This window comes from Ovis canadensis, chromosome 10 (assembly GCF_042477335.2).
Source record: "Ovis canadensis isolate MfBH-ARS-UI-01 breed Bighorn chromosome 10, ARS-UI_OviCan_v2, whole genome shotgun sequence".
NCBI classification, from domain to species: Eukaryota; Metazoa; Chordata; class Mammalia; order Artiodactyla; family Bovidae; genus Ovis; species Ovis canadensis.
The window spans coordinates 46,418,352-46,437,786 of NC_091254.1; the positions used below are offsets into that span (position 1 = coordinate 46,418,352).

The following is a 19,435-nucleotide window of genomic DNA, read 5'->3' on the forward strand; positions in this document are numbered from 1 at the left end:
AAAAAGGAGTTTACGTCACTGTCTCCAGTCTCCACAAAGTTCTTTCTGAGCTTCCCATATTCCATATTTCATGAACTTCTTCTGTAGTGAGAACTGGATCTCAACGGCATCAACATTTTTACTCATTCGCTTTATCTTATATGCAGCCATGAAATTAAAAGTTGCTTGCTCCTTAGAAGGAAAGCTATGACCAACCTAGACAGCATATTAAACAGCAAAGATATTACTTTGCTGACAAAGGTCCGTCTAGTCAAAGCTATGGTTTTTCCAGTGGTCATGTATGGATGTGAGAGTTGGACTGTGAAGAAAGCTGAGTACTGAAGAATTGATGCTTTTGAACTGTGGTGTTGGAGAAGACTCTTGAAAGTCCCTTGGACTGCAAGGAGATCCAACCAGTCCATCCTAAAGGAGATCAGTCCTGGGTGTTCATTGGAAGGACTGATGTTGAAGCTGAAACTCCAACACTTTGGCCACCTGATGTGAAGAACTGACTCATTTGAAAAGACCCTTATGCTGGGAAAGATTGAGGGCAGGAGGAGAAGAGGGTGATAGAGGATGAGATGGTTGAATGGCATCACTGACTCAGTGGACGTGAGTTTGAGCAAGCTCCAGGAGATGGTGTAGGACAGGGAAGCCTGGTGTGCTGCAGTCCATGGAGTTGCAAAGAGCCCATTGCTGAGCGACTGGACAGCAAATAATATATATTATGATATAATATTGGGTAAAAGAAACTGAGGTAAATAGGCCTTTTTTTTCTTTTTAATTTTTCATACTTTATTCTCTACATTGATAGGTTAAGAAAGTGAAATCTTCCTAAATACTGATTCATAGACAATGCTTATAAGCAGCACATGAAACATTCAGTTTCACAAAGAGTAATATCCAGTGATCCCTTTAAATGCAATTTTAATCCTTACTTTCAGCTAAGTGCAATAATACAATGAGCTAAATACACACAAAATTTGTGAACTACAAAAGTGGTTTCCATAGCCACACATGGTTTTAGTCAAGTATACATTTTCAGAATAAATAAATACTAACAAATATGTTAATAAAACACTACCCCAAATGCTTACCTGCCATCAACTTTTCAGCAATGCCATTCCTGCTACTGAAAGCACTTTCTGAAGTTTTAATCTGACCTGGGAAAATGAGTTCTTTTAAAATCTGACAAACAGTATATTATAAACCCCAGAGATTTTTAATTCAGTGTGTCTTTCAACACAGAACCATTCATAGGAAATTCTTAGTTTCTCAAAAAATAAAAAAAATCACTCTTGTTATCTAAAGAAGAGTATTAAATTATCTTAAGACAAATAAACACTCCTACAAAAGACTGTACTACTAATATTGTTTTCTCCTTAAAAGAAACACAAACCAGTTCACCATCTTTTAATAACTTACACTACTTTGGTCTAAAAGCTTTAGAAATATATGAAACACATCTTAGCTATCAAAGTCAAAGGTGCCATTTAGATTTCACATATTAAACAGCTATAGTACAACCTACAATGGCACAAGTATACATAAATATTAATTCATCATTGAGATGGTCAAGAGTCAGAAGAAACTGAATGGTTTGCAAACCAAAGGTACTTTGACTTACATGTGGTCATTAAAATCTAATATGTCATTCAAGTAGGGTAATATAATGGCAGGCAATTAAAGGCTCATATATCACTCTAAAATTGAAAACATGAAAATAAAGCCTGAAAACTTTGTGGTTCTCCATTTTTTCATTCACATGGTTAGGTATCAGGGCCTTACTGTGGAAAATACAGTTATTAAGTATGGTTTCCCCAGAACATAATGAAGCTTCAGAAAAGATGTCAAGATCCATAGTTTGCTTCATCAAATGCTTTTCTAGCGCGTTTCAATTCTTCATTCATAGTAAGCAAGTCTTTAACCCTAGCAAACTTTCTTGGGTCCTTTCGAATCAAGAAGACGATATCTTCAACTTGTACCCGACCTTGTCTTCCAATTGACATTGCCTTATGAGTCATTTCAGTGATGAACTCTATGACAAGGTCTTCAAGAATATCTACTGATTCAGTATAAGGATTCTGGTCATCTCCAAACCCGTACATCATACACCGTAATTCTTTAGAAAAAAGTCTCTTTCTTTTACCCTGTCCACCTTCTGCACCTCCTCCAATTTCTTCATTTTCTTCCTCAAAGGTGGGATCCTCTTCTTCATCTGCCATCCCACCAGCCAGCCGCCTCCACTCTAAATAGGCCTTTTGAGTGAGATGTCATGTTAATCCCTCTGGGAGTTGGCTGTGTTTTGTCTTTGCTGTAGCTGTGTTTTCCAAGGCTGAAATGTCTTCTCATGTCCTTGATTTTGTCTCCCCAGGTGTCTTTAAGTTTCTCTAGAGACTAATTCTTTTTAAAAATATATTTTAAACAGTTTACTTGGCCGTGCTGGGTCTTAGCTGCTGCGTGCGGATCTTTGATCTTTGCTGTGAACTTGCCTGTGAATTCTTCCTTGTGGCTTGTGGGGTCTAGTTCCCTGGCCAGGGATCGAACCCAGCCCCCTGCATTGGGAGCGCAGAGTCTCAGCCACTGGGCCACTGGAGAAGTCCCTAGAGAGTGATGCTTAACTAGCGTCTGAAGTGTGCAGCTCTTTCAGTTGCGCTCTCCAGGAGAACTGGCGATGTGGTCGTAAAGTATGGAAAGAGAGGAGACCTTATACAGAGCCTGGTATTAGGTCTCAGTCTTTTAGGAGCCCTGAGTTGTGACATTCACAAGTCACCACTCGCCCCATCCTCACTGAGGAAAACTAGAGTGGGCTGGGCTTGGGTATTTCCGTTTCCTCAGGTCTGGTAAAATACTTTCTCTTGAGGGCAGGCTGTTGCGGAGGACAGAGTGCTCTGAGCTTATCTCACAGTGGTTTCTTTCTGTTCCCTCTGCGGACCTGGTGGGATTCCTGGAGGTAAAAGGCAGGAGAGTGTGGTGTCCCTATGGAGAAGGCAATGGCACCCCACTCCAGTACTCTTGCCTGGAAAATCCCATGGGCGGAGGAGCCTGGTGGGCTGCAATCCATGGGGTCGCTAAGAGTCAGACATGACTGAGTGACTTAGCAGCAGCAGCAGCAGTGGTGTCCCTAAGACTAGGCTTTAGGAGTTTTCTCTCTCCAGCAGCCCTGTGCTCAGACTCTAGAAACTAGTCTCTTATTTTCAGGTGTTCCTGCCAGACTCCAGGTGCAGCTCTGCTCTTTGGTTGCTGTGATTTTCTGCATCTGTCTGTCTGTCCCTCCAGTTTTCAGGGTGTCAGCTTGCCCTGTGACCTTAATTCTTTGGTGGGTCTGAGAAGCAGTGCATTCAGCTTTTTTTTTTTTTTCTTTGTGAGGTTGGGAGTTGAGAGTGATGAGTTCCAAGCTTTTTACATGTCCGACAAGAACCTTGAAGTCAGTGCTATTGATTTTTGCATGTTAATTTTATATCCTGCTATCTTATGGAATTCTTTTATTGTTTGGATTGCTCTATCTTTGATTTTCTAGCATTTTCCAGATATGCTGTTCTGTGATGTGCAAACAGAGATAGTTTTTTTTTCCTGGTTGCACCATGCTGTATGCAGGATCTTAGTTCCCCAGCCAGAGGTGTGACCCATTGCCCTGCTGTGGAAGCTTGGAGTCTGAACCACTGGACTGCCAGAGAAGTCCCTGGCGAAAATTTAAAGCACTCTTAATAGCCACTAATGAAGATATGTGGAAATTAGTATTTTTAAATTTTATTGGTGGCTGTGTTGATTGATGCAACTTTTCTGTAGGTTAATTTGACAGTAGGTAAGGAGAAGGCAATGGCAGCCCACTCCAGTACTCTTGCCTGGAAAATCCCATGGACGGAGGAGCCTGGTAGGCTGCAGTCCATGAGGTCGCTAAGAGTCGGATGCGACTGAGCGACTTCACTTTCACTTTTCAGTTTCATGCATCGGAGAAGGAAATGGCAACCTACTCCGGTGTTCTTGCCTGGAGAATCCCAGGGACGGGGGAGCCTGGTGGGAGGCCGTCTGTGGGGTCACACAGAGTCGGACACGACTGAAGCCACTTAGCAGCAGCAGCAACAAAGCCTTAAAAATCTGTATATTTTTACACAAAACTAAAATTTTGTTTAGGAATCCTTTTAGTAACCTGAGAAAAATTTTGTCAAAATGCTAGATGGAAAAAGCAAATTGTTTATAATGAAGTTTAAAAACTTAGATTTTAAAGGAATGTCAGGGAAGAAATTTAGGTTGAAGCACATCAAAGCATGTATAGCAGCTATTGTTGGATGGTTGTATTATGGGTGCTCTTACTCACTTTCTTAATTTTCCAGTGATGCACCAGGAGTATTTTTGTAGCTAAAAAATAATTCATTTTATTTTAACACAGGCTGCTTAATACCTAAACCTGTGCCTGGTCCATAGGGGGCATATGATAACTATTTGCTAAATTGAATTGTTCCCTGGTTACTTAGCCCACCCACAATTAAAAAAAAACAATTAGAATCCTCTGTTTCCGAAAGGGATTTAAAAGTTGATCCACATAACACTTAATCCCTGAGTACATATGAGTAGAGTAATTCATTAATTATCTAGGCTTTACATTTCCCAGGAAATATTTAGAGAATTTAGATATTGGTGTAGCTAGATGTCTTCTTGGCACCAAAGTCAAATTTTAAAACTTTCATATGTCAACAAATGTTTTAAAATCACTTCTGCTTAGGTTCCTTAGTTTAAAAAAATTATATGAGCTTTCCTTACATTAAAGTGTAAGAAACTTTCATACTCAGATTATTTTAGGTCTCTGCATAATTGTCTTGTAATTTCACCAGGGAACAATTTAGGCGTATCTTTTCATAAAGGGCAGATTCTAAAATTGGAAAGAGTTACTGACCCCATAAAATGTCATAAATTCAACCTTGGGTTCTCACATCTTGCAGAAAAGGATTTCTCAGAGAGGGACTTTTTATTAACAGCAAGACTTCACAGGAGGCTCTTTGGGTAGTGCACCTGGGGTATCTCTTCCCAGGTCCCTGTGTGAGTGTGTCAGTTAGTAAGCTTGCTTCTGTGGCCTAAATGCCCTGTGCTCTTGAATTTCTTTTCTCAAATATTCAGGGATTCTAAAAATTCAGCTCAAAAAGAAAACCCGACACCACCTCCTAGCGCCCTCTAGCGTTACATTATCACCAGTTCTTTGAGTTTTGCTTGCTGCTAAGTCGCTTCAGTCGTGACCGACTCTGTGCAACCCCGTAGACGGCAGCCCACCAGGCTCCCCCGTCCCTGGGATTCTCCAGGCAAGAACACTGGAGTGGGTTGCCATTTCCTTCTCCAATGCATGAAAGTGAAAAGTGAAAGTGAAGTCACTCAGTCCTGTCCGACTCTTAGCGACCCCATGGACTGCAGCCCACCAGGCTCCTCTGTCCATGGAATTTTCAGGCAAGTGTACTGGAGTGGAGTGCCATTGCCTTCTCCGAGTTTTGCTTAGCAAATGATTTTTTTAAAAAAAATTCATTTTTTTAAAATTGAAGGATAATTGCTTTACAAGCAAACACTTTTTGAATCAAGCATAAACACTAGCTCAAGATGAATAAAGCAGTCCCTGCCATGACTTAACTTTGAGTCTAGCTGAGAAGACTGACATTATTTGGGGCATGTGATGTGAGGAGAACATGTCATAAAGACGTGTGTCATTTAGCCCTTGTATTTTAGCACAGACTTGAGAGAAACAAGATTCCAGACAGGAAGACCAGTTAGACTGCTGATAAACTAGTCTCAGGCATCCAAATGTAAAACTCCCTAAGTTCAAAAGTTTAGTATTTATTTGTCTAGTCATTGAGTAGTTGGGGGAAAGCTACCATGTCTGCATTGGTTGCCTGTCCTTGGGACAATTGGGATATCATGCCAAAATTATTCATTTTAAACAAATATTTGGGATTCTAAGGACTGTCTCTCAATGTGAGATCATCTTATGGATGGTTGCTGTCAAGCATTTTTAGCTTCCTAATACAAGTCCTTCGGGCTTCCCAGGTAGCACAGTAATAAAGAACCTGCCTGTCAGTGTAGAGATGCAGGAGACTTGGGTTTGATTCCTGGGTTGGGACGATCCCCTGGAGGAGGAAATGGCAACCCGCTCCAGTATTCTGGCCTGGAGAATTCCATGGACAGAGGAGCCTGGTGGGCTACAGTCCATGGGGCCAAAAAGAGGTGGACAAAAATGGCAACCCACTCCAGTACTCTTGCCTGGAGAATCCCATGGAGGGAGGAGCCTGGTAGGCTACAGTCCATGGGGTCACAAAGAGTTGGACACGACTGAGCGACTTCACTTTCACAAGCTACTGAGCTCACATTAAGTCCTTAGGAATAATCTTAACTTCACTCTCAAATTTCACTTTCCCTTGTTCCTGAAAACTATAAGATAATCTGTTGCATCTCTGTCATAAGTCAACTGAAGAGGATCAATCACAAATTATATAAAAGTGATTCTAATCAAGACTGAGAAGAGGTCAGTTATAAAAAGGATCATGTGGATTTTGAATTAACTGTGAGTTTCATTTGTTCACATTACTTCTAGAGGTATGATTAGATTGTTACCCTATTAAACTTAAGAGGCCTTAAACATTCTCTGTTGTCTAAACAATAGACTCTATTATTTCTTTCTCTCCTTCAAATCTCAAAGTTGTTGAAAAGATGTAACATAGGGAAATTTCCCTGGAGGAAATTTTTCAGAAGAGAAGTCTTGAACCTCAGCATTAATGATTCTTATCAGCCTTTCAGTGCTTCTTTAGCTGAAGGGTTCAGAGGTCTAGATGCATGTTTCTGGCAGAGGGTACATTATATTTTAGAGATGTATCCATGTGCATGGGTGTAGGCACATTTTATTCATTTTAATTGGTGTTCAGTCATCTGTTATGTAAAAGTGAAAGTGAAGTCGCTCAGTCGTGTCTGACTCTTTGCAACCACATGGACTGTAGCCTACCAGGCTCCTCTATCCATGGGATTTTCCAGGCAAGAGTACTGGAGTGGATCGCCATTTCCTTCTCCAGGGGATCTTCCCAACCCAGGGATCGAACCTGGGTCTCCTGCATTGCAGGCAGACGCTTTACCATCTGAGCCACCAGGGAAGCCCTCTATTATGTGACCATACCATAATTTTCTCATTTCCTGCTGTTAAATATTTAGTTGTTGCTTGGTGAATTGTTCCTTTATTATGCTCTATTATTCTATTAATAATTGTTCTATTATTATGTTCCTGTAAATGCAGGGCAGTTCCATCACTAAGAATTTTGGAGCTAAGGCTTTTGGGTACCTGTGGAATCTTGAGAAAATTGCTTAAGCTAGTAGTGTCTCAGTTTACTCCTCAAGAGATATTAATAGTACCTATGCAGACAAGCGTCTGTCTGCAATGTGAGAGACCCGGGTTCAATCCCTGGGTTGGGAAGACTCCCTGGAGAAGGAAATGGCAACCCACTCCAGTACACTTGCCTTGGAAATCCCATGGATGGAGGAGCTTGGTGCAGGCTACTATCCATGGGGTCGCAAAGAGTCGGGCACGACTGAGTGACTTCACTTACGCAGACATGTCTTTGAGCACTTTGACACTATTACCTTATTACCCTGGCATTTACTATTCTGATAAGTCTGTTGAAATTTCTCGGTAGATAATGTATCTTTTTTTTTTTTTCTATCTTCTCTTCTACTATTGTCCCTTTATCCTTAATGCTCTGAAGTTTCACTGTGTGAAATTTATTTTAAAAAATTGTCCTGCTTGATACTTAACTTGCACAGAGAATACATTTCTTTAATCTTCACAAAGTATCTGTGCTATTTTTTAAAATGTTTCTTCTTTATCATGCCATTCATTCTTTTGTGTATTTTGGAACTCTTGTTAACATGTTTCTTTGACTCTCCCAATTTTATTTCCAAGTCTCTTTAGTTCTCATTATTGCCTCTCTGTACTGCATTCTCAGTTAATTCCTCAAAATTATTTTTCAGTTCACTGACTTTATCTTTGACCATGTTGTGTGTTGAGCATATTCCGCTTGTTGAATATTTTATGTCGATGGTTGTATTTTTCACTTTTAAGATTTCTAGTGGTTTCTTTTTAAAAATAGATCCATTTTTAAAATTTCTGCACATTTGTTTTATATTTTATTTTTCATTTTCAATCTAAGTTATGAGTTTATTTCTCTTTTAAATAATTCATGACCAGAGGGTGGAATATGGTCATTTGAAAACATGGTCCCAAAATTTTTGGCACTGCTCTCACTGAGAAGTAGGGTCTACTCCCCGCTTCCTTTGAATCTGGGCCGGCTGATACAGATTCAGTAGTGCAGTTGTGAACCAATAGAATTGTGAAAGTGACCTTGTGTGACTTCTGGTGTTAGGACACTGCCTCTGGGTGAAGCCAGCTATCGTGACCCCCTGAACCTGCCAGTGGAGAGGTTTAAAAATCTGAGTTATTTAAAAATCTGAGACATATTTTTATATATTTTTGTCAGACTACCTTGTAATATTATTTTTATATGAAGTGATTCCATATTCTGGCTGATTTGGTTAGCTTTTGTTTCTTTTTCTTTTTTTTTCTTACTAAAAGTTTTTAGGTAATTAATTGTTTTAACTGGTAAGAACCAAACTACCTAGAAGGTAAAAGTTGTAAGAGAATGGCAGTATTGACCAAAGGGGAACTTTAATAGAATAAGTTTGCTTTAAACCCCCAACTTTATTTGATGTTCTCATATTCAGTGGTTTAATTTGGAAAAACAAAAAGGTACGTGGTGCCTATGAGTATTCACAGATTATTTAGCGTGCCAAAATCAACAGGAGAGAGAGAGGTCTAGAGCAACGCATTAAATAATAGTGAATATTGCGCTGCAGCAGTATGGACATTGCTGCGCCCAACTATTATGTTTCTTTCTGATTAAAAACATAATACTGTGTCTTAGATTAAGCAAAAATCAGCAAGTCTTGCCTTCCGCAGACACCTTCTATGTGCTGCTGGAACTCGGTATTTTGATCTCTACCTTCCATTTCTACCATCATAGAACCATTTGACTTCCCACCATCCAGGAACTACAGTGGCTATTTTCCTTATCCATGGCTTGACATCTTCTCACTTTTCATCTTTCTTTATTATTAATTTTAATTTTTCTCAGTTATAAGGCACATAAAATCTCCCACTTCTACCGTTTTGTTGGAAGGGGTAAGCAATTTCTTATTTCTTCTTTCCTTCCCTTTTCCTCAAAGGCAACCATTTTTACCTAATTACTTTGGTATTTATATCCTTGTCTGTTGCTGCTGCTGCTGCTGCTGCTGTCTCTTCAGTCGTGTCCGACTCTGTGCGACCTCATAGACTAGAAATCATTAAATGGCTACATGTTCTTTCTTTTCTGATTAGGCATTTTCTGTTGGTTTTCCACCACGATAAGTAATAACAACACTCACTCATACAGCACTTAGGATGTGCCAGGCACGTTTCAGGGATGTTTCCCATATGTTAACTTATTTAACGGTCATAACAGCTCTGGGAAGTTACTGCTGACTTGTCTGTTCAGCTGGGTCTGTCTGCTGGAAGACCTCCACCTGACCTCTCCACTGGCAGGTTCAGGGGATCACGATAGCTGGCTTCACCCAGAGGCAGTGTCCAGAAGTCACACAAGGTCACTTTCACAATTCCGCTACTCTATTGGTTCACGACTGCGCTACTGAATCTGTATCAGCTGGCCCAGATTCAAGGGGAGGAGGGAGTAGACCTCAATGAGGTCTACTCCCTCAATGAGAGCAGTGCCAAAAATTTTGGGACCATGTTTTCAAATGACCATAGTCCACCCTCTGGTCATGAATTATTTACATTTATCCTACATGCAAAGTGCTTCTCTTCTCCCAAGAATCCACTGAAGTCTCTTGACCCACTAAAATCTCATACCGTTACAGCATCAGAGTCCAAGGCTGGGTCCTGCCATCTAAGCTGGGTCCCCAACCAGAAGAGGTTTTATGAATGATCTTTCTTGAGTACAGTGCCTCTCTGAAGATCTGTGAATTAAAGAGTCATGTGACTTGCTTTCCACTCACTTAAACTACTGTGTTAGGCATGGGATAACTTATAGACACTTATAGATATCTATAATAGATACATATATATAATATAGATATTTATAGATATAGATATCTATAGATATCTTATAAAAACTTACAGATGCTTATAGATACTCCTGTTTTTAAAATAGGGGACTTCCCTGGTAGTCCAGTGGCTAAGACTCTGAGCTCCCAATCCAAGGGGCTAGATTTCGATCCCTGGTCAGGGATCAGATCCCACGTGCTGCAATAAGACCTAGAGCAGCCAAATACATTTTAAAAAAATAAAATAAAAACTGGAAAATGGGAGGCACAGAATTTTGCTGAAATTTTTGCCCCTTTCAACAAGCGTCTGCTTTCCTCCTTTTCCCAAGAGCATTTCCCTCATTCTCCTTTTAAGCCACCACTGACAGCCTCTTTTGAGGTCCATCAGGCTATTATTAAGTCTCCTCCAGTCCCCTGAGCTCTGAGCTTTGTTTGGCTCAGTCCCAAAGCCAGTCCCACATGTCTAAGACCTGTTTTCATATTGAGCACCTCACCTCCAGCGCTAAAATCTGTTTGTTACAGTTGCTATGTAACAAACCACCCCTAAAACTTAGTGACTTACGGCAAAATACAACAGGGACTTCCCTGGTGGTCCAGTGGTTAAGAGTCTGCCTTCCGCCGCAGGGGACACAGCTTTGATCCCTGCTCGGGGAACTAAGATCCCGCATAGTGTGGAGCAACTAAGCCCAGGGTCCACAACTAAAGAGGTCTGTATGCCACAACTACAGCGTTTCCCCTCCCCAGCCCCCAAACCGACAAAATACGACAAACTAGTGACTGTAACAAAGAAGCAGCAGACACACAAACATAGAGAACAAACTAGTGTTCCGAGTGGGGAGAAGGAAGGGAGGAGGGCAACAGAGGGGAAGGGGACCAACAGGTACAAACCCTTCTGTATAAAATAAGCCGCAGGGTAACTCGCGCAGCACAGGGACTGTAGCCAATGTTTTATAATAATCATACTGGAGTATAACACTTACAAATTGGGACTCCCCCTATTGTACACCTGTAACTTATGTAATATTGTACATCAACTTACTTTAATTAAAAAAAAAAAAAAACAAATCACCAGCCCTATAACTCTCCTCATGATTTTGTGGAATAAGAATTTGGGAACGACTAGGGGGAAGCTCTTGCTTGAGGTGCCTGTGTGTTGTTGAGGCCAGATACCTGAAGTCTCGATGGGGCTGGATGCTCAATGTGGCTCACTCGAGTGGTGGGTGGTGGACACTGGCTGTCGGGGGCCGGGAGTTGTGCGTGGTTCTTCCAGGCTGGTACCCGAGGTATCAGCACTGGAGATGCAGCACTGTCGGACTTGTGACGTGGTATCTGGTTTCGCCCAAATCGAGCATCTGAAAGCCAGTTTCCAGTTTCATGGTGTTTTCTAACCTGGCCTCAGAAGCCACACGAGCCCTCCTCTGCTGAACTCTGTTGGTTAGAACAGTTGTAAACCAGCCCAGATTCAAGGCAAAGGGTCACAGGCAGCACCCCTCATGAGAAGGATGTGAATTATGGGCAGGGTGCACGATTTTTAGGGCCTTGTCCTCTTTTCCACTCTGTTGAGCGTGTGCTCTAAACTGAACTGATAGACTCCTCCGTGTCTCTTCTTTACATCGTTAGGAATCCTGGGACTAGAGCTCTGTGGACCATGGGAGCCTGGAGCAGCCAGGGAGCAACTCGTGGATGAGTGGCCAGGACTGTCCGTGGCTGGGCGAGCAGGAAGGTGGCTGGAGCTGCAGAAGCATGGTAGGGAGAGGGCGCGTCATGCGTGTTCTGTGTGTGCGTCGACTTTACCACTCGCTCGCCTGGGAGAACCGTGTTGCTTGTTCGGCCGCGCAAGCACTGTCGTGTAGAGCTACGGGAAGCTTGGGTTTGGGGATTAGCTGATCTGTGCGTCAGTTGTGGCTGGTTTCAGAGCACAGGTGTGGCACTGGTGTGAGGTGCACAGCCAGTGATAGGGGTGCCTCTGAAACTTTCTGCGTGGTTGTGCGCTCGTGCCCTGGGACTAGAGCTAAGGAACAATTCCCTATTCTTTCTTGAACTTACGTAATAGGACCTACCTTTCCCCGCTCAGCACTCTGACGATGTGTTTTCAGGGCCTAGGTTCAGCCCTATCTGTGCCTTTCCTTGGATTTCACAGTAACTTATTCTAAAAGATTCCCTCCCCCCTTTATATTTTAAGGCAGGGGGAGTTAGGTTTCTGGCCCTTCACTTGAAGACCAGCCCATCATCCAGTCCCACAGCTTCTGAAATCGTGGCCCCAAGTCTCTGCTTTTCATACCGTGTTGTCTTGTGAGCTCTCTTTACATGTCTTCAGTTTTCTGCTAAACATCTTAATTTGGATATTTCTTGCATTTCCACCTCAATAGTTGAAGTTTAAACTTATTTTCTCTTCCCAAACGCTTCCCTTTCTTTCCTGGCTCCATTATTTTTAGTCAATCCAGTCGTCCAGACTAACACCGCACATCTCAGAGTCATCGTTTCTCTTTAATTGAAGCATAGTTGGTTTAAAAAATTGTGTTAGTTTCTGGGGTACAACAAAGTGATTCAGTTTCATATATATACAGTCTTTTTCAGATTCTTTTCTGTTATATTTATTACAAGATACTGTGTTTAGTTCCCTATGCTATACAGTAGGATCTTGCTGTTTATTTTATATATATATATGTATATATATATATATAAAATAGTTTGTATCTGCTAATCCCAAACTCCTAATTTATCCCTTCCTGACTTTTTAAACTTTAACATTTTTAGTGAAGAGCTAACATATTCCCACAATTGAAATTCAAAAGGGTACAGATTGAAAGAATTTCTTCCTGTCTTTTCCCTGTGCATCTCAGAGACAGCCCATGTTATGTGTTTCCTGTAAAATCAGAGATAATATGGAAATATGTGCGAATACCCTCTTTGTCCTCTCCACATACATTACATTGTTCTGCAGCCAGCTCTTTCCACATGACAGTGCATTTTGGAGTTCATTTTGTATCAGTACTTTTTTTTTTTTCCCTAATGATGATGGAGGCTTCTGTGGTGTGGATACACTTAGATTTACTAACTCATCCCCTGATGATGGGCTTGTCCTGTGGGTTTCATTCTGGTGGGCTGGTCTGTGCCCAGTCTGACTCAGGGTTGTGAACTTGTCTGTGGTCACTCAGAAATCAACCCTGAATTTCCATTGGAAGGACTGATGCTGAAGCTGAGGCGCAATACTTGGCTACCTGATGTGAAGAGCCGACTCATTGGAAATGACCCTGATGCTGGGAAAGATCGAGGGCAGGAGGAGAAGAGGGTGACAGAGGATGAGATGGTTGGATGGCATCATTGACTCAATGGACATGAGTTTGAGCAAACTCTGGGAGATAGTGATGGACAGGGAAGCCTTGCATGCCGCAGTCCATGGGGGAGCAAAGAGTTGGACATGACTGAGTGACTGAACAGGAACTACTTGGGGTCAGGGCAGAATTTAGGTGCTCGGTGTGGGCATGGCCAGCCCTTCAGAAGGACCCTGAGGGGGTCGGCAGCAGGTGGGTACAAACAGCCAGGGTCCTAGAGTGGGAACCCCTAATCCTAGACCAGGGCCTGGACCGTTTCAGGCAAAAACTATCTTGATAAGATTTCCCTTGGACCCTAGGCCATCTTCCCAAGCAGTGGGGGCCTGTTGGCCTCCTACAATGCTGACAGCGGGACTGAAATGCAGGCACTTGAATGTGGGCCCTGTGCTGTGTTGGGAATGTACGTACATGGGAGGCTGGCTCTGAGCAGTGTGCTTTTAAGGATTCAGTTCCTGGATGTCTGGTTGACCCCACTGTGGTTAAGCTGCCAGGCCCCTGTGTTCCTGACTTGGCCTGATAACAGTGGTCAGCCCACAGCAACCTAGCCCTTCGCCAGGTGGGGGAGGGTCTGAGCATCTCTGTGGGGTGGCAGAGGTGGCCGGTGGGTCAACCCAGGCTGATGCTGCTGCTTGTGTGGGCAGGACTGCCCCTTCTCTGACCTGCCTGGGAAAGACCCATGTCTGACCGGCCCTTCTCTGTGGCCAGGCTGGGGAGGCCTGGAAGGAAAAGACAGTCACTCCTCACTCCCCACTCCCCTTTTTGGCTTGGATTCTGGTTCTGCTCACGGGAGGACAGGTGGTAGCCCTGGGAGCCTGCAGTCCCTGTGTAAATCCGTTCCTCTGCTCTGGGTTGCTGGGGCCCTTCGGAGCTGCCAGAGGAGCAGTGTCTCCTTGACCTCATTTCCTGCTGTCCTCTCTGCATGCTGTCATCTGCACTCTCTCTGATTCTGCAGCTGAGGCTCTTGGGAACCCTGATGGTTAAGGAGGCTTCCTGGGCACCTTGCTGTGCTTAGTTGCTCAGTCGTGTTTGACTCTTTGTGACCCCATGGACTGCAGCCCTCCCTCCATGGGGATTCTCCAGGCAAGAATATTGTAGTGGGTTGCCATGTGCCCTCCTCCAGAGGATCTTCCCCACCCGAGAATTGAACCCCGGTCTTCTGCATTGCAGGAGGATTCTTTACTGTCTGAAGCCCTCCCTGGCGCCTTTCCTGGGCCCAACTCAACCTGGGCTCAGAGGAGCTGCAGGAGGTGGGGTGAAGCCCAGAGCTCCCCACAGTGCATCCTGCCTACGTGACCAGCAGCCAGCAGGGACCAGAATGGAGTCTGGGTGAGGAAAGGTCACGTTGAGGCAGAGGAGGGTGTGGGGACGGACGGAGCAGATGAAAGGAGGGCGTGGGTTGAGAGAGGTCCAGGGTCCGTCCCAAGGAGTAACTTGAAAGCAGCGCAGGACTCGGTTGGAGAGAAGAGAAGGGGAGAAAAACCACCGCTGCTGTCGCTGCCCATGCAGAAACCTGAGCCTGACGTGGGCAGGACCAGCCCGGAGCCGGGAACTTGAAATTCCTCTTAGCTGCGCCAACAGCACACCACCTCCCAGAAGCTGCTTCCTGTACTTGCCTTTTTGTCTGACACGTGCCTGATTGTGCCTTTTTCTTGAAAATAGAATCTGGGTCAGTAGCCTTAAGCATGTAATGCGGAGCTTAAGTCTGTGTAAAGGCGGAAGAGATGTGGACCCCACGGAATGTGACTCAAGGGACCGGGAGAACCCAGGTGGCCTAGAGGCAGGCCTGACACCTGAAATGCCGCCACCCAGGTGTGTTCCACGGGGTCAGGAGCCGTCTGCTCCCTCCCGTGCTGTCAGCGACCCCTGGGATGGATGACGGCTGCAGGTGACAGTGACTGTCCAACCCGCACTGGGGGCCAACCCCCCAGGGAGTGTGGATGAAGGAGGGGTATGAGTGAGGGGGTGGGAAGAGCAGAGGCTGGGGCCCTGTTTGTTGGGCAGCCCTGAGCAGCCGTGACCTGGTGCCCAAGTGAGAGTCTCGGCCCTGCACAAGGCTGCAGCCCAGACCTGCTCAATCGGAAGACTGTGAGTCGGGCCTGGCAGTCTGGCTCGAACAAGCCCTGCAGGTAACACGGACTCACACCCAAGTCTGAGAGCCTCCAAGGGAATGACAGTTTTCTTTTTTAAAAAATTTGAAAAAACTGATTATATTATTCTTCTCGGTGAGACTCAAGAGAACATGACATCTAGAGAGAAAGAAGAGACAGCTTTGAGTGAGGAATGTTTAGGAGTTCATTCACTCTTTTACGTGATTGGAAAACTAATTACAAAACTTGATCATGCGTAAAGCCAAGAAAATTTCAATAACTACAGGACAAAGACCCCCAGGAATTCGTAGCAAAAAATATAGCCCCTTCAAAATCTAACAGCTTATTAATTTTATAAATGCTCTCTACATAGCTCAGAAAGAAACACAGCTTGTTTGGAAGAGTGAAAGAAGGCTGTTTTCTTGACTGTCTTTTACTCCCTGACATTCTCTGCCCTTGAAAAACCTGTCACAACAAAGTGGTGTTGGATTGAAGCTCCCGACTTTGGAATGTTTTCCGGGGATCCTTGCCCTTGGCCCCGTCTACTGAAGCCCTTGTCATCCTATCGTAACAATCTCAGTTTGAAAACAGACTGAATACAATTTCTAACTCTGGCTCTGCCACTAACTGGCTGGGGGAACCCCGGCAAGTTCCTTGACCTTTTTGATCCTCAGTTTCCCATCTGAAAATGGGGCTAATCATAGGGTCCACCAGACCAGGGCTTCCCGAAGGTCCCTGTGCTGTGTATACACGATAAATGCTCAGAGGTGGGTGTAATCCGTCAGTCATGCAGTATCGTCTCAACCTGGGACTTCCCTGGCGGTCCAGTGGTCAAGACGCCATGCTTCCTCTGCAGAGGGCGTGGGTTCAATCCCTGGTCGGGGAACTATGATCCCACATGCTGCACAGCAAGGCCAGAAAATAAAATAAACTTGAAGAAGTTAGACTAGACCTCAAGGAAATCAACTTGAAATGATGGGCATGGAAGGCAGGTAAGGTAAAAGTGTGAAAGTGTTTGTTGCTCAGTCATGTCCGACTCTTTGCAATCCCACGGACTGTATGTAACCTGCCAGGCTCCTCTGTCCATGGGACTCTCCAGGCAAGAATACTGGAGTGGATTGCCATTTCCTTCTTCAGGGGATCTTCCCAACTCAGGGATCAAACCTGAATCTCCTGCTTTGCTGGTGGATTCTTTACTGTCTGAGCCACCAGGATAACCCCAAAGTCGGAGACCAAACAAGTAATACTTGCGTATATGTTTAGGCTCTGAGACATATGTTTGGCTACTCTGATCCTGTGACCTTGACATTGTGGAAAGAACCGGGAAATATAAGAATATCTTATAAACAGGCCAACGAAGCTTTCAAGGCTGGCAAATGTCTTCTGCCCCGCCTGCCAGGGTGTGTCTCTCAGCAGAAAGAATGGTGGGCAGCAGCTGCGCCAGGGGTCAGGGTGGGGGTCGTCACTCTGCAGATTTGTGCGCTTGCTGGACGAACACACCTGGCTGGCAGGCTGACAAACAGACCTACCCCTCGTCCCCCACGGTTACCTCCCCACAGAATGATTTATGGTCGTTCAGTTTCCATTTATAAAACTGACAACGTTCCTGCTGATAAATATGATATACGTGAAATTCAGCAGCCGCAGGGTAAAAGCCACTGGCCCCATGGGGACATCTGGCCGCCTGGCTAGGGCGTCATCCGGTGCCCTTCACCCCTTGGTGTGCTGACTGCTGTTCAGTGCAATAAAGAGAGTGTAAGGTCCACGGGGGCATGACGACAGCAGTCAATGCAACCAGCAGGTCCCACAGCTGGGGCTGATCCCAGGCAGAAACATTTGGAGTGAAACTCAGGAAGAAATGCCCTGCAGTGGTCCTCACGCAACAGTGTGTCCTTGCAGCGTGGTGTAGGGATGGTGACCTGGGTTCAGTTCCTGGGTCGGGAAGATCCCCCGGAGGAGGGCATGGCTACTCACTCCAATATTCTTGCCTGGAGAATTCCACGGACAGAGGAGCCTGCTGGGCTGCAGTCCATGGGGTCACACAGAGTCGGACATGACTGAGTGACTAACACCCAGTGGGGATGGTGACTTTGATGGTGAAGGGCACAGCCGGCTTGACTGTGGAGCGGCAGGTGTTTTCATACACAGATGGTCTGCAAGCGCCTCATGCCCACCTAGGAGAGTGGTCTGTGAGACTGCAGTTCCAGTGGGGAATCGGTGCTGCCTTTTATCTGCAGATTTCAAGGTTCTTGATGTGAGTCATTCCTCCCTGGTGCCTCCTATGAGTGATAGCCTTCATTTTTCCAGATAAGGAGCCTGTGCACACGCTGGGCACTGGCCCCATGGGTCACTGAGTGGCTGACTAGCGCTCACCTGTCCCTGGCAGGTATCCTGACTGTCCTGAGTCACCGGGATGGCAGTCAGAATGGGGCAGGGTGTACCAGGAGAGGAAGCCAGGACCTAGAAGAAACAAGGCACAGACTTCTCTGTGCTTGGTCCCCAAATTTGGTGTGTATCTAAATCAGTCATCAAGTGTGTTAAAAATGTGGCTATCTGGTCAAACTGGTTTCTCTAAGTAGATCTGGGTTAGGGTGGGGACCAGAATTCTGTACGTGAACAAATGCTGCAGGTGACCATGATGTACACCCACATGTAGCTGATAAGGGTCAATAAGTAAGGGACCCTGGGGTGGAGGGGCCTGGGGGCTCCCACAGGACCACACACTTGCGGGTATCTACCTTCACAGTGGCCACCAGCCCATACAGTCCCTGCCTCCGCGCAGGCTCAGGGGTGTCCTAAGTGAACCCCACTGCCCTCAGCACAGTGCTTCTCAATGTGTTTAGGTTCTGGTGCACCTTTGAGAACCTTCCTGGACTTCCGTGATGGTGTGGTAGGGATCCACCTGCCAGTGCAGGGGACAGGGCACGAGTCTGATCCCTAGTCTGGGAAGATCCCACATGCTGCCTGGCAGCTTAGCTCGTGTGCCACAACTACTGAGCCCGCATGCTGCCGCTACTGAAGCCCACGCTCCTAGAGCCTGTGCTGGGCACGTATAGAAGCCACGCGATGAGAAGCCTGTGCGCCACAGCTAGGGCGTTGCCTCCGCTTGCCGCAACCAGAGAGAGCCGCCACACAGCAGCACAGATCTAGCACAATCAAAAAGCAAATCAAAAAGTAGATATATTACACATTAAAATTTTTTAAATAAAAATGAAATAAATTAAAAAATTTTAAACATGAAAACTTTCCTAAAAAAACATTCAGATGCCTACACAATCAGGCTGTGATTTCAGGAGTATCTGTAAGAGGCAGATTCAGTGTTGGGGAGGCAGATAATATTCAAGAGCTTAACCAAAACCTAAGAGAATCTGAAAGTAAATTTAAAACAAAATCTTGGGACATCTCTGGTGGTCCAGTGGCTAAGACTCCATGCTCCCAATGCAGGGGGCTGGGGCTTGATCCCTGGTCACGGAAGTGGATCCCACATGCTGCAGTGAAGACTGAAGACCCAGCATGATGCCACTAAGACCCAGTGCAGCCAAATAAATAAATAAATGTCAAAAAAATAAAAATCTTTGTCTTGCTCAGTCCTACTATAAATAGTGTTTCTCAAGGCTGCTTGGCCCTTTCCAGTGGTTGAGGTTCCTAGTCCATTAGAGGATAAGAAACGCTATCTGGGTTTTTGTTGGGTGGGTCGACTGGCACTTACCAACCAGTTCCATCTCTTTCCAGGGTGCCTTTCTGATCTCAGAGCCTGCAAAGCTGAAACCCTATTTCCCTTGCTCCCTTGCAGCCAAACATGCACCAGGCTGCATTCGATATGCACTCGCATGGACGTGGAGGACAGGAGTTTGGCACAGGTCCCTGGGAATGCTCTTGGGTAAGCCCTACAGGCAGTGAGGCCACTGCTGCGCCAGC

General features: G+C 45.0%; 1 protein-coding gene and 1 non-coding gene across 2 annotated transcripts; both read right to left on the bottom strand.

The window, feature by feature from the left end:
* Window positions 1–881: 881 nt before the first annotated feature.
* LOC138446769 (transcription initiation factor TFIID subunit 13) lies at window positions 882–2,221 on the bottom strand. Its single transcript, XM_069602116.1, has one exon. The coding sequence runs from the start codon at window positions 2,202–2,204 to the stop codon at window positions 1,830–1,832; it is 375 nt and encodes a 124-aa protein (XP_069458217.1). The 5' UTR covers window positions 2,205–2,221; the 3' UTR covers window positions 882–1,829.
* Window positions 2,222–7,028: 4,807 nt separating this feature from the next.
* On the bottom strand, window positions 7,029–7,100 carry TRNAC-GCA (transfer RNA cysteine (anticodon GCA)). The gene has a single exon. It is a non-coding gene; the product is annotated as a tRNA-Cys (tRNA).
* Between the last annotated feature and the right edge of the window lie 12,335 nt (window positions 7,101–19,435).

What these genes read in the sequence shown, in the direction of transcription:
- LOC138446769 (XM_069602116.1), bottom strand. Translation starts at nt 2,204, where the DNA reads ATGGCAGATGAAGAAGAGGATCCCACCTTTGAGGAAGAAAATGAAGAA.